The sequence below is a fragment of the Argiope bruennichi genome, chromosome 9 (assembly GCF_947563725.1).
Source record: "Argiope bruennichi chromosome 9, qqArgBrue1.1, whole genome shotgun sequence".
Classification (NCBI taxonomy): domain Eukaryota; kingdom Metazoa; phylum Arthropoda; class Arachnida; order Araneae; family Araneidae; genus Argiope; species Argiope bruennichi.
Window position 1 is genome coordinate 76,714,517 of NC_079159.1, and position 13,613 is coordinate 76,728,129.

Sequence of the window (13,613 nt, forward strand, 5' to 3'; positions counted from 1 at the left end):
TTGCTTGTTCCGATATATCGACTGCCCCCTCCCACATACGATGTGATTAAGCGGGCACATCGACAAGGAAGCAACAAGAACGAAGGATGGTAGAAAAAAACGGGGGAGGAGGGATTTCCAGATATGAAATGAAATGAAGCTTGGGATGCAAGGGTGCGATTTCAATCACCAGAAGGAAAATAATATATAAAGCTTTATATATGCAGTGTGTGTACTTTCATGAAAACATATTATAGATATTCAATAGATTCAAACGTTTATCAGAAATAAACACAGTTAAACACTTTTTAACACATAAGGTTTGTTTTAGACAGGGTGTTGAATTAGAAATTTAAACTACCAATAAATTAATTTTATTGATTAAAGCTATATGCTAAATCAGTTTTATGTTTAAATGCATTACTTATACATTGAAAAACAATGATGCTTTTATAAATAGAAGTAAATAGTATAAATTTAGAAAAATTCATCTCGGCAGGCTGGAAGGTAAAAGCAGATTCCTTAACATCTAAGTTACTATCTGGCAACATAAATTGTTAATGTTAAAAACTGTCAATATTAGAGCTTTAAAATCACTTTTCAATCCCTAACTTCTAAAATATTGCAGTTATCGGAAATCTTCAAATGTAAAAGTTGTTTGTCTTAATGAGGCGCTAATTTGGTTAATTGGGTTTATTTTTCTATCTTTAATATAAAGAAAGTTGTAGCGAAAGGAAAATTTCAATATTCTCTACCCCCTTCCATTTCCATCCCCTTTGAATTAGATGGTCCATTTACGAACCCGTCCGAGATTTTTTACATTTCTAACAAGATTTTTCAAACCAGATCATGATCGGTGAAGAATTGAAGAAATTTTCCTGGAGACTTCTCATGAAAACCATTATCATAAGTAATCTTCCTATAGGACTCTACTTAATGCAGCTGTATAATTACACAATAAGAGAATCACAAACTCATCACTAAGAAAATCACCTTGCAATTAATATCAAAATGAATATTATCCAAAATGAGAGTGAATTAGGTATTATTTAATTTATTTTAATAGACATCTAGTTAATTTTTGCGCATCTCTTAATCAATTATCCGATCGTTTTAATATTATTTGTCACAACAGAAGTAATATAAAAGCTAATGTCTGTTTCTTTCTTCCAGAGAATAGTCATCTGTTGGAAAGGAACTTCACCGTTCGTTTCCGGTGTTTGCTGGACAACACATCTGGTTTCTTGGTAAGTGACTTCAAAAATGAATTTTCTTCAATGCCTCAGTACGATTTAAGATGCTAATCACAGTCTTTGTCCTTCTTTGGCAGAGGCTGGACATAAGGGGCCGAATCAAAATCCTCCACGGGCAAAACCACAAAACAGAAGAACCACCTTTGGCACTGTTTGCCGTGTGTACGCCATTCGGTCCACCATCCCTATTAGAGATGCCGCACAAGGACACAATGTTCAAAAGCAAACACAAACTTGATCTCTCTCTAGTCTCTCTCGACCAAAGGTCAGTGCATATTTTTACTTTCTCTTGTATAAAATATATAAAAAGAAAGTACTGCAATTATTTAAAAACACTAACTCGACATTTTAACGAATTTCCACATTCCAGATCTTCCAAAGCAAACTTTTTTTTAATGAATTATGTTTGTCTCCTGAACACAAAAACTAAATACGGAAAAAAATATGTTATAAACTCTTTATGACAAATTAGTAGATTTTTATAAAAATTTGAAAGAAATCATTCAGAGGTAATCTGACTATCTGACCGTCCGAGTACAAAATTAAATTACAAAACGTAAAGAACTAGATAAACAAGCTTTAGTATATAGATTTAGAAAATCAAATTTTAAATCAAGTTTGTTGAAAGGTGAGAATTATTTATTTTCATTTATATTTTCGCATTTTTATGAAATTTATTTATTATATATTTTTGCATTTATATAAATAAAATAACTCAAAACTGCAATGACTTAAATAAATAAAAATTGGTATGTTATCTTGTGATTACAAATGTAGTTAGTTCTATGCCAAATTTTATTGCAATCGGTAATAAAAAAGACATCAAAAATACAAATTCGATTTTCGAGTACTAATGCATAACGCCATTATTATTCTCCAAACATCACGCTAAACAGATTTGATTGTGGCTATAATCGAAGCAATAAAAAAATGAAAAATTTGTATGGAAGGTATAAAATGTTAAAGGAAAATTTATGAAGAAAGCAAAACAAAATGATTTTATCTTTAAAAAAAAGATTCGTGATATTTTGAAACTTAAGTTTTAAATTATTTTTACCATGCTTTACTATTCTTTGAAAGAATCTGTCTTCAAATCCTCCGTTAACTAAACATAATCCAAAAAAAAAAAAAAAAAAAAAATCAAAAAACTAATAACATTCGATAACGCTACATTCTTCCCGTGTCTCTAGATTGAGGATTTGATTTTGAACTGTAACCAGATGATACTGTCCTTAACCTCCTTCAGGCTAACTTCGGAGAAACCAGATAAATCAATTTCCATTTTATTTATTCATCAAACTTTACTATATTCTATTTTAAATTGCAATCTCTTATAACTTATTCCAGCCTACTTTAGATCAAATCAAAAATGAATCTACATAAAATTAGAAACTATTAATTAATTTTTTATACTGAAAAGTAATTAAGACAATTAACTGAAACTATGGCATTACTTCTGAAGTAAAACAGCAATCATTTTTATGTATGCAAGTACAAAACTATTGTTTTAATTGAATAATCTGAATTTCCTTTCTGGCAGGGCGAAGCAAGTGTTGGGTTATTCCGACTCCGAACTCGCTGACAAAGGTTGCTACGACCTAGTCCATTACGATGATCTAGCCTACGTCGCCAGCGCTCATCAAGAACGTAAGATTAAATCTTTCTTTTCAAATGACTCATAAGAATTCTTTAAATATCTACATTCCATAATCATCAGTTGAACTTTATGAATTCAAAATACCCTTGCAAGTATTCATTAGAATTTTCTACCGATTAAATTATTATAAAATCACCATAAATAACTTCTAAATTAAAAACATTTTGAATATTCATCATAGCACTGTATTATCTTTTGTATAATCAAAGAGATAACATTTTATAAAAATCATTATATAAAACACTATGATATTATTCGTGTAATCAAAAGATGCATGTATAAAAGCCACATATAAAACACTGTGTTATTATATAAACACTATGTTATTATACGTGTAATTAAAAGATGTCATTGTATAAAAGCCATATATAAAATACTGCGTTATTGTTCGTATAATTAAAAAGAACTTAGTTTTAAATGAAGGTCTAACGTATTTAATTTAATCCTCTCACTACTAAGCCGCCCTTTCGAACTCACTATGATGGGCAGGTTTATGTTTCAAATGAAAAGTGCAGGATGTAAAACCAAGGATCGAGGATGTTCTCACTTTACATCTCTTATTTGAAATACAAACCGGCCCACCGATATAGAACTTGCATCGTCGGGTTAATAGTGAGAGGGCTAAATAACAATTATCTTCAAATCTAAATTTTCCTTCTTTTTTTTTCCATTTATATAAAATTGCTTATCACTAGACAAAAATAAAGCTTTGCTATAGTTTCCAGATATATATATAAAAGATGTACTTGATTTAATAAAGAAAAGGAAATGAAAAAGACAGCAAAGCATCCATACCTTGAAATGCTTCATCTACCTATCCCCCACCTCTCCTTGTGGTCAATTCGTACATAGTCCATTGGGAAAACTCGATAGTCGCAATAGATCTAGTCGCAATTGGATAGTCGCTTAGTTGATAAAGATATTTAAAATCCTTATCATCATTGAAAGAAACGAAAATGTTTTGAAAAAATGCAAAAGAAACGTCGATTTAGTATAAAACTAAAATCGAATGAAACATTTTGAAATAAATTGTTTGACACAATTTTACTTATAGATATTCCGCATGATTACTATTTTAAGTATGCTGACAATGAAAATTTTGCCATGATCTTATGGCAATATAATAGGTCTCTATTAATAATTGTATTGAGGTTAGATTTCTATAATTTTTAATTCATATATGTGTTGCTAAAACAAATGATTTACTTTTGTTCAACATAATTTATGAGATCTTAATCTGAAAAATCTTATTATTTCATTTTAATAATAGCTTTTTTTTCTACTCAGTTTTGAAAACGGGTGCTTCCGGCTTGATAGCGTATCGTCTAGCCACTAAATCCGGGTCTTGGCAATGGCTACAAACCAGTGCCAGGCTTGTTTATAAGAACAGCAAACCCGACTTCATCCTTTCTACGCACAGACCTCTCATGTAAGTACTATTATTTCATTGAAATTTCTGATAACAAAAAGAAATTATTTCTATGAATTCAAAATTAATTTTTTACAAATTTTAGCACTAGTTTTCACAAACATTTTATTCATACATTTCTTTTTAAAATTTTTAAAGTTAAATCATTACTCATGTATTAATAGAAATCAACATAAATTCATAATTTTTCAGTTTTTTTTTATGTTATATAATTTAGCGCTTTGCAAAGGCTTCAAGATAGATGGGAATATATTTTTTCATAAAGAAACCTGCAGCTTTCATCTTTATGCCAATAAATTTGGTCTTTGTTTACATAATTACTTTCATAACACAGATGGTTAAAAGAGTTTTGAAAGAACAGAAAAAAATTATTAATGATTTTTAGTTCCTTTTTCAACTATATTGTTTTATTATTATTATTAAATCAAGCTTCAGATTATGTTTTCCTGCTATTTATATAAAACATTTACTTTTGTGTGTTTTGGTCAGAATTTCGGAACATACATGCCAAAGTTATCTATATAAGCATTTTCATCCTTTAAAAAATATTTGTAAGCCATTAAAAAAATTACATTTTTTTAATAGGGAAGAAGAAGGGCGAGATCTTCTCGGAAAAAGGACGATGGATTTCAAAGTGACCTACTTAGATGGTGGTCTCAGTTCCACTACAGATCGTAGCAGCCTGCTATCAGACAGCGATTTCGTGCTCCGTTGCCAGAGGACGAGGCGATACAAGTCCCAGATACGAGATATCATTACCACATGCAGAAAGAGGAAAAGCCCTGTCAATGGCCCCGTAACGGCAGCCACGATTGTTGGTGGTGCAGAACCGGCCACCTATATGGACGATACGGCAGTGGTGGCTGCCAGTTACAACAATGTTTATCCGTATGGGACAACGGATACTATGAATGGTATCAGTGCACCATACGCTTCTGCGGCAACCATGCCACAGAATCTTTTCACGGCCGCCATAGACAATACACGGTTCATATCGGCCGAAAACTTCCTCCATTACAGGTCCATAGGAACCTATTATCCGGACTATGCGGTGACGCAATATCCGTCAAACGGATTTTTAGACGCATCCGCGGCAAGGACTTGCTTCACCACGGGTGCTTTTCAACCAGATCCAATTATAACGACCAAAGAAGACAAACTTTACCAGTGTCAGATAGAGGCGGCAAAGTTCGGTGATTCGTCCTCCTCGCCTCAACAGATCAAAACGCCCACAACCTCGACATGCTGTGACACAACCTCGTACTTGTCCATGAACGGGGTTGACCCTCTGAGGGGGTGTCTGATTAATAGCGGCAACGCATCAGTTCAGCCACCCCTATTGCTGGACAACCATGATGTCAAAGTGCGAGACCTTGGTTGTTCAGGAAACCTGAGTTTTCCACTAGCTACCAGTTCCGACTGTATCAACTCTGGACTAGTATCCAACAAGACAGCTAAAAGTCCTTTGAATGGAGGTACAGCCAACAGCATTCTCATGTCCATACGAGACTTACCTCATTGGCATAAAGACGAGAAATCAGCACCGTTTGATAGTCGACAAAGTGTACTCATGTGGAACAATACCGGCATTCGGGACAGTCTTTCTGTGGAATGCCCGGCCACCAACAGTGTCACTTTGCCAACTTACGATTTAAAATTGCCTCGGTACTGCGATCCAGTAGGTGCCAAGGAAGTAGAGATTGGCAATGTCAATGGTTCCCCGTGTAAGTGGAGTGGGCACGCGGCAGCGCCCAAGTCAGCCTCTCCCCACAACAGTACTAGCCCTGCCAGTGGGAAAGTGGCACCACAAGTTACCTACAGTACCACACCTTACACTCAAGACATGCGGCTAGAGGTACTTTGAAAGTTTATTATTATTTGAATTTCTCCAATAGAAACCCGAATTAATTAAGTTCAAAGATATTCATAAAATGAAATAAAAACGTCGCAACATTGAATATTTCGAAGGCTTTGAAGTCTTAATTTAAAAATTTAACCACATTTTATTTTCTCATGATAGACGATAAAATAGTTTGTTTTAGAATACTACATTTTCAATCTAAATCGTACTTACATGTAAATACTATTAATTAAATTCCTAAGTTCTCTAAGAAACATTTATTTGTCATATTGGCATAGTTTCGCAGGCTTCAAGTAAACTTCAAAAATCAATATGATTTACTTGCTTTGCAATCATTTACAGAGTAGATTTCTTTTAAAGAGGAAATAAGAAAATTTTAAAACACTGAATAAGATGATTGGCTATGAGTGACTGTTTAATGCAATATCGAATATCTAGTGCTTCTATATAGTAAGTTCTAGGTGCAGTTGATGAAATAGCATCTTTTAAATATTTAATGTCAGACTTAGTCATATTAAATATTTAATGTAATTTATAATAATTAATTACGAAAAACATAAAAGACTAAGATGAGAAAATGGATTGAAAAATATTTTAAAGCACTCTTTTCTTAACGTACAAAATTTTAGAAAATATTTTTAATAAAAAAATCTGGAGATTAAAATAGAAATAATAAAAGAATTAAGCACGAATCTACAATGAATATACATATATATTCATCAAAAATCAAAACGTTACGTTTCATGATTATAACTAGAACTCCAGTTTATGTAATATACTTAAATCAGTCGTGTCTTTATAATTTTGATTTCCAACTAAAAATACTTTTTATTGAAAAAATAAAAATATTATTTTCTACATTTTAATGCTTTAATATATATCAGAAGGCCGTTTCGAAGACAGTGAAGAGACTTTGCATTTTGAAATTCGCTTTAATCCATCCCGGGAAGGCATAATTTATTTACGTGAGGCGCGGACAAAGCACGTCCGCTCACAGCAACAGATTAGGCAAAAGAAGAGAAGGGAAGAGAGAGAAATTAATTATCCCTCGTTTTATATAAAATAAGATATTAATAGGGAAAATATTTTTTCAAGTGTTAATACTATTAAGATTCTGATAGAGATTTCTGACGCATGTCAATCACAAGTAAGGGAAACACAGGGATCTTTTAAAAAAGAATTTGTTTAGATCAGAAATTTTCATCCTTTCACTCGGAACGTGGGAACCGCGTGGGAAAAAATATGGCTAAAGTTTTGATCACTATTTAACGCATTACTCAGTATAACTATAAACCGTAGAATTAAAAAAAAAAATAATAATACATCACTAAAACAAAAATATTTAACTGAATATCTATTTTATACAAATTATATGACAAGACAATTACGTATATATTGTAAATATTAAAAAATTGGTGGCGCATAAAAATTATTACAGCAGTATTATGGCATAACACATCTTTCAATGCGTCTTTATATTCAACCATTTAAATGTAATTTCATTATGCAGCATATGAAAGATTAGCGTTTAAAACTGAAAACTGTTCAAATAAGCAAATTACTTTTACGTACATTAAGTTCGTATTCAAGACCATTTAACTCGGCGCCACGATACACACAGTACTATTCTTCAGACAATTAAAATTAATAGTTTTTGACTGCAGCAATACTATAATGTATTCATAATAAAAGATGTTGCGTGCGCTTAATTTTGTCTCAGCTTGTGTGTGTTGGCGCTCTGCAGGATAGATCTTTGATCCGAAACTACCAAATTTGATAGATAAATATATTATTGCACAAAAAATATTTATTTTGGAAGAAATTTATTTAAAATTTTAATTCTTTAAAATTAAGTGATATTTTGACGTTTTCCCGCTACAAATTCCAGAATTATTATTGCACAAAACCTATTTTTAAAATTTCCACGAATATGGCAGTTTTTTTTTTAAATTTCAATTACTGATTAGATAGGTGGAATGAAATTAATACGTTTTCATTCTTTCACCAGATATTTAACTGCAAGATTTTTTTACACTTTTGAAGAAGCTAAGAGAACATGAATCTGCTTATTATGTGCGCAGTTTACATGAGCGATTAAAAAGTAAAATAATAATGTAATTTTAGACAATGAGCAATTTAAAATAAATTACTCAGACACAAAAGCTTAAAATAACACTGTGAATTATGGAATTCGATTTCATTAGGAAGTTTCATCTAAATAATAAACATAATATGTGTAAAACATTTAAAATATCATAACTTTAATATCTGACACAATTTGATACTTAAAAATATAAAGGGTAGATACACATTTTTAGAACGATATCGATAAAGAGTTTTTAAAAAACAAACGTTTTGGAATAAAAACTTTTGGAAGCAGTTTTCTTTGAAATGAGAAATATCGTTTGCTGCTTTTAAAATTACTTTTATTTCAAAACGTCACAAGTAAACAAGCTGCTGATTGAAGGAAAGGTTTTTGCGTTTTCCGAAAATAAATATTCTTATTCTATAATTTAAAAATATTAAAATTTCTAAATACAAAATAAGTAATATTATTAATTAGCCAGGAGAACATCGTCAATCATTACATGGAAGAAAAGACTCTGTACTTCGTTTGGGAAATAACCATATCAATTTAAATATAAAAATTTTAACTGAAATTAAAAGCAACAAATATTTCTGGCGAACTAGCTGGTCGCCAGAGGTGACTAGTACATTATAAATCTTATTATTATATTTTTAATTTTTGGCCTTATCTAATACCTCTTTTGACAACATTATTTCTTTTCCAGCTTCCACTAGTGAGGTCCGATGTCATCCGACCATCTTCCGTGAAGCAAGAAGGCAATCCTCTGCTCTCCATATCAGAGGTGACGAACACTCTATTGGATCACCACTAGATGGTCCGTTCATAAACCGGTGACATGACGCCAAAAAAGTGACCTTCATCAACGCTCCGCTCGGGAGAGGACACTCTGTGTCGCCAATTGTGGCAACATAAATTCGGGCATCTTCCACATTCAGAATGAAAACAAGCAATCAGAGCAGGCCTCCGTTTTAGTCGATTATCATGGTTCAAATAGAATTGGTCCTTTATATGAACTGTGATAATGTTATTTAAAAGCCATGAAGAGACATTTGACAATCAGACTAATATCATTACATATTATTATTATTATTATTATTTTTTTTTTTTTTGTATGTTCATCCCAAAACGTCTTGCATCAATTCATTTCTATAATTCAGATTCCTAAGCAAATATAACATTAATACATGATTATTCGTGACAAATCTCAGCAACTTCATTTTTTAAAGGATATATTTACTATTATACCATAATTTTTCTTTTCATAAACAGGAAAATAATTAATACTTTATTATGAATAAACCAAGACCAAAGAACACTTTAACAGATAGTATATAAATCGGTATTTTTTCTGTCTTAAAATTAAATTTTAATCACACTTTTAAAATGTTTGAGCTTTTTATTTCATGATTATTAAATTATTCACATTATTAAATTTCAAAACATTTTACTGTAACAAATAAAATTTATGAATTTCATCGTTTTAAATATATAAACGTTTAATCATATACATTTTAATACATATATAAATAATTTAAAATATATATTTAAATACATATATAAATTTAAAAATATATACGTTCTCAGCTTATTTTAAGCATTAAAATTTTATTATAATCGATTATTTTATTTTAAAAAAAAGTGATTAAAATATTGTCTAATGTACATTCCCTACTACAAATCATTGTTTTCCTTCGAATCTGGAAGATGTGACGAAGACATGTCCTGGTCAGGTTAGCCTCCCAACGAGCAACGGACACAATACACACCGAAGAATTATTCTTGTACAGTTTGCCTCTTCTGAAGGACATTCATCCTCTGCTGACGAGTGGTTTTCTTTCCTCCTTTTTCACACCACAAATTTTCATTGTTGTTCACCATTTCAAGGAGTCCTGTTTGCGTTTGCGAATCTGTATTTAGCATTATTAGCTCTTCAAACTGTACATCTCTTTTATCAGTGTATTTAAAAATTAGATCTTGCTGAAAAAAAACCAAAAATGTGTCTTTATTTCTTCATACTTTTACACCACGACAGCATTAACAATAGAACAACCAGGATTCCGATTACCCTTAAACGTCGTTTCGACACCGCGATATAAAATAATTGTAATAACTAAATAATTGCAGAATAAATAATTCAGTAGGATTTAGTTTAATCCTTTATTTATTGAATTATGTTGCCATCAATTTTTCAACTTCATTTTTGCACTAGTCGTAAAGTTCTCTTGCAGAATAATCCCAGGGAATCCAAGAAAAATATTTTAATTAATAGAAATATCTTAATTAATTTAAATATTTTTTAATTCCTACTTTTAGCTTATATTAACTTCTTGCTATTTGGGTTACATTCTCCGTGTTCTTTAGAATACCATCAGCAAAAATTGTCATATTACGAAGATATAAGCCAGATTTAAATGGTACTTTTAAGTACCGTCAATACCGTCTTTTTAATATTATTTCATGTAATTAGGATATATTATGACCCTTTATATCATAAAAAACTGTAACAAAACAAATTACATAATCTTGTAAAATGAAATAAAACAATAATATTCACAAATAATAAGCAAAATCGTAGTTTTTGTAAGAATGCAAGTTTTTTAATCATTATTTATCGTTTTTATGCATAAGGTTTTGTACATACCTCATTTGCAATGGATGCAGTGATGTTCAATTTTTTCTATACATTTTCTGTACACCATTTTCATGCAAGAGACACATTTTTTTTAGTTGCATTTCCATTACACTCTTTAATTTTGCACTTTTTGCGTTTTAGCGAAATTATAATTCCTTTAAATTCAGTATTTATTACTGGAATATTATCAATTTCATCTGCACTTTCTTCAGATTCTTCGCAATCACTTTTACGCAATCTTATGACTTCATCGGAATCTAAATTAGAACAAGAAACTCAACACCATTCGATTCATTCTCAGAAAGCTCTCGAAACAAATTAGGAATTTCATCATGGCTTAAACCTTTTCTAAGAGCCATCGTTTCAGGGTGTCTGCTCTGCACAAGGTTCGAAAATCGAATGAATTTTTTTTACGAGTAGATAAGCAAATGATATATAACGAAACACTTAGACACATCAATTTTAGTATAATTGATTCATTTCCGCTGTGAACCCAATAACACTACATTTAAGGTCAAATAAATGTGCGATAGTACTTTGGAAAGTTTGTTTCACTTAGTGAACTATCGTTTGTTAAACGACAGCTATTTATAATGATAAATTGCCTTAGAGTCGAAACGACACCAGCGGATATTCTAGGTATATTTAGTTTCGAAATCTCTTCTAATTAAACTAGAACCATAAAACTTTTTATGTGTAATTACCATGAAAAATTATTAAAAGTTTCAAAAAATTTTCAAATTACCTGCAAATGCGGAAAGAAGAACAAACTAAACAGGCTCCGGTGTCCAATCGACACCGACGGATGTTCTAGTGTTAAAATGAATATTCAGTTCTTTTGACTAAGTTAAAAAGTCTTTTGTTAAATTATGATTTTTTTTTAAATTAATATTCTTAATACTTGAACAGTTTTCTTACCGTTAAATTTTGTTTCTAAGTCTATTTTTCGGAAACTTACAGTTTTTTTAATATTTGAATTCACATATATTTTAATGTTATTTTACATCTTTAGATGTTTTTGTTTTTTTTTAATTCTAATCCTTGATAGAATTTTCTTATAAAAAACATCATAAATAAAAATTTAATGCATATTTTTTGTTCAAATTTGGTATAATAATCTCTCAATGTATTCTGCAATTCCTGAACTAGAGGACAAGTAATCTATTCATTATGAAATATTTTATACTTGTTTAGGTGCTTCACAACCAGCAAAAAATTTCCCGTTATTTAACAGTCAAAGCCCAACATTTTAAGAATAAATAGAAATACAGCTTATTTTTTAGTTCAGGAACTAGATGATATAATTCTTAAACTATTTGCAAAATTTTAAGTAAATCATTTGATAAACCTTTAAACTAGAAATTTGTTGCTTTATGCTTCTTTTTTGCCCCCCCCCAAAAAAACCGGGTTTTTTTTTTCCCCAGTTTTTTAAAAAAAATTGCCACTTGACTGGTATTTTTTGGCTTCCAAGATGCTTTTTTTCACTATTTTTTATGTACATATTCAAAGGTATAACTATTTTTGAACGTTTTTCAAAAAATTTATCGCGAACGTAATCACATATCTTCAGAGGCAAGGATTACAGCTATTGTTTTAGTTCAACTTTCAAGAATCTTTAAACTTAAATAAAAATCAGCATAACACAGTTATTTGTTGATCATTAATTACAACTTCATTTTCATTTTTATTTTGGAAGAGCGAAACAGCTCTTTGTATGCAAATAAAACAAGTAAATTAAGTTTTTATCAAAGGTAAATAAAAAAAAATCTGGTTAATATATTTATATGGTAGAGTTTAAAGACATATTTCAATGCAGACGATTTTCTCATTTGATTTTGATTTTAAAATATCTGACATGAAGAGTTGAGATAATCACATATTTTTTATAGAACCTATGTTAAATAGGTTGTGAACTAGAACAGAGTTTACAGACTGAGATAGATAAGATGATCGCAAGCCACCTATTAGCGTGTTAACACTACTCGGCATTGTTTTTCTTCACAGTTTTCAATATTTATATAAAATAAATAGTTAAGAAAATCATCTAGACTAGAATCATGTCAATAGAATGCGACTACTTTACATCGAATTCCCTTTTATTCATCGTTAATTTTTTTTTTTTTTTTTTACTTATTGGAAGTTGCAATAAAATATTTTGGAAAAAATATATATATAGCCGCGAGTTCTTTTCTCCTTTCTGCAACCGAATAGGATTCAAGAACAAAAAGCAATTTTAAATCTAATGATATGAAGCTCCAAGCACAATAGAAAAAAAATCACAAGTTAATAAATGTTTAGATTTATTTTTTCAGATAAATGTAGATAAAATTTTAAATGGCAGTTTAATTTAATCTAATTTTATTTTAGTACATTAGATTTCATTTTGAAACAATGCAAGAACCTTTTTTTGACAAATCTTGTAATTTTGAATTGTGGTCAAATGACTAGCCCAACACTTGAGTTGGCACCCCCCCCCCCATATACACGACTGATTTTTAAATGAATCGAGTTCTGTACTTAAAGACTTCCAGGTCCGAAGTCACGACCTTACCATTATGCCACTACAATCTTTATTTAAATATCATATAAAATTTTAAATTACAAAACTTTACAAAACTCCCCAACGCAAGATGCACCCTTTTTAAGTTCATAGACATTTTACATTCAGTATATCATTTACGGTTCTTACAATCTAACAATATCTAAAAGAGTT

General features: G+C 30.4%; 1 protein-coding gene across 2 annotated transcripts in view; it reads left to right on the plus strand.

Moving 5' to 3' along the window:
* Window positions 1–9,487, plus strand: part of LOC129985192 (uncharacterized) — a 201,813-nt gene extending 192,326 nt beyond the window's left edge. For both annotated transcript variants that reach the window (XM_056095124.1, XM_056095125.1), the window contains exons 6-11: window positions 1,153–1,226; window positions 1,310–1,497; window positions 2,773–2,879; window positions 4,177–4,318; window positions 4,904–6,173; window positions 8,972–9,487. In XM_056095124.1, the coding sequence (XP_055951099.1) occupies window positions 1,153–1,226; window positions 1,310–1,497; window positions 2,773–2,879; window positions 4,177–4,318; window positions 4,904–6,173; window positions 8,972–9,079 (1,889 nt within the window). In that variant the 3' untranslated portion in view covers window positions 9,080–9,487. The remainder of the gene's footprint in view (window positions 1–1,152; window positions 1,227–1,309; window positions 1,498–2,772; window positions 2,880–4,176; window positions 4,319–4,903; window positions 6,174–8,971) is intronic.
* The last annotated feature ends 4,126 nt before the right edge of the window (window positions 9,488–13,613 follow it).